General features: G+C 59.1%; 1 protein-coding gene across 1 annotated transcript; it reads left to right on the top strand.

The window, feature by feature from the left end:
• The first annotated feature begins 403 nt into the window (after positions 1-403).
• Positions 404-1,684, top strand: LOC778427 (gibberellin 20 oxidase 1). Its single transcript, NM_001254854.1, has one exon. It carries the CDS (start codon positions 471-473, stop codon positions 1,584-1,586), a length of 1,116 nt encoding a protein of 371 aa, NP_001241783.1. The 5' UTR covers positions 404-470; the 3' UTR covers positions 1,587-1,684.
• Positions 1,685-2,148: the final 464 nt, after the last annotated feature.

Genomic DNA, 2,148 nt, shown 5'->3' with positions numbered 1-2,148 from the left:
CGGTCGACTGGAAGCACGACAAGGCCGTGCTGCTGAAGCAGCCCTGTGGCGTTCGGCGGCCTACTAAGAGCCCACCACGCGGCCCTTGGCAGCTTCCGTCCCCTCCTGATGAAGGAGAAGGAGATGAAAGGGAAAGGAGCTGGATTGGATTGGATTGGATAGATATCGTGTTTATTTGTTTGAGACGGTAGTTTTCATCTAAAGTTTATTCTTCGTCACATGGGATGGCCGTTTGCTTGTTTGTTGCTTCCGGGAGGCGGTGGTGAATTGAAGCAGATCGACAAGCATGGCTGCCCACTGGTCTCGATCGATCGGCCTGCCATGCCATGCCATGCCACTAGAGTCCGTCCTGACTGGCCGCCCGTTCCCCCGTATAAAAAGGCAGGCAGGCAGGCAGAGCGGGGACGAGCAAGCAAGCAGTTGCAGTTGCAGCGGCCTCCTCCTCTGCTTCCTCCCTCCTCCTCCTCACCATGGTGCTGGCTGCGCACGATCCCCCTCCCCTTGTGTTCGACGCTGCCCGCCTGAGCGGCCTCTCCGACATCCCGCAGCAGTTCATCTGGCCGGCGGACGAGAGCCCCACCCCGGACTCCGCCGAGGAGCTGGCCGTGCCGCTCATCGACCTCTCCGGGGACGCCGCCGAGGTGGTCCGGCAGGTCCGGCGCGCCTGCGACCTGCACGGCTTCTTCCAGGTGGTGGGGCACGGCATCGACGCGGCGCTGACGGCGGAGGCCCACCGCTGCATGGACGCCTTCTTCACGCTGCCGCTCCCGGACAAGCAGCGCGCGCAGCGCCGCCAGGGGGACAGCTGCGGCTACGCCAGCAGCTTCACGGGCCGGTTCGCGTCCAAGCTGCCCTGGAAGGAGACGCTGTCGTTCCGCTACACCGACGACGACGACGGCGACAAGTCCAAGGACGTCGTGGCGTCCTACTTCGTGGACAAGCTGGGCGAGGGGTACCGGCACCACGGGGAGGTGTACGGGCGCTACTGCTCTGAGATGAGCCGTCTGTCGCTGGAGCTCATGGAGGTGCTAGGCGAGAGCCTGGGCGTGGGCCGGCGCCACTTCCGGCGCTTCTTCCAGGGGAACGACTCCATCATGCGCCTCAACTACTACCCGCCGTGCCAGCGGCCCTACGACACGCTGGGCACGGGGCCGCATTGCGACCCCACGTCGCTCACCATCCTGCACCAGGACGACGTGGGCGGACTCCAGGTGTTCGACGCCGCCACGCTCGCGTGGCGCTCCATCAGGCCCCGCCCGGGCGCCTTCGTCGTCAACATCGGCGACACCTTCATGGCGCTCTCCAACGGGCGCTACAGGAGCTGCCTCCACCGCGCCGTCGTCAACAGCCGGGTGGCACGCCGCTCGCTCGCCTTCTTCCTGTGCCCGGAGATGGACAAGGTGGTCAGGCCGCCCAAGGAGCTGGTGGACGACGCCAACCCGAGGGCGTACCCGGACTTCACGTGGAGGACGCTGCTGGACTTCACCATGAGGCACTACAGGTCGGACATGAGGACGCTCGAGGCCTTCTCCAACTGGCTCAGCACCAGTAGCAATGGCGGACAGCACCTGCTGGAGAAGAAGTAGGCATGCTATTTGGGTATGGAAGATGGTGGATGTAAGCAAACAAAGCCAAATTAAGCAGAGTAGGTTAATTAAGGTTGGCTGATGATCCATTTAGGGAAGGAGCTGATCTCCCTGACTCCCTCCTCCAATTTTCTCAACCAAATTTATATAGTATAATAATAATAATAAAATAGCAAGTAATAGTTGTATCGTATTATTATTAATTAATTTATTAGCTGGTAGGCAAGTAGTATTAAATACCATTTGTAGTACGATGGGCGTATTTCTATTTTGGCGTTTTGCTCTGTGTTTTTTGACGTTTCCTTTGGATTTGGGGGGACCTCAGATCAGCTCGGCCTGCTACACTGCATGCATGCTACCATATCATACCATGCCATGCCATGCCAATGCCATACCCCGCAGCAGTTGATTCCATCCATCACTAGCTTAGCTACCTGCTAGCGAGAGCCCAGAAATTTTATCCTCGAGTCGATCGAGACCTGCCCATGGATTGGAAGAAATGTCAAATTCCATCCAAACGCTGTCGCTAGCAAATGGCGTCGCTGATGAGTGCATCCAAACG

This window comes from Zea mays, chromosome 1 (genome assembly GCF_902167145.1).
Source record: "Zea mays cultivar B73 chromosome 1, Zm-B73-REFERENCE-NAM-5.0, whole genome shotgun sequence".
NCBI lineage: Eukaryota > Viridiplantae > Streptophyta > Magnoliopsida > Poales > Poaceae > Zea > Zea mays.
This window is presented reverse-complemented; position numbering and strand designations above follow the sequence as displayed.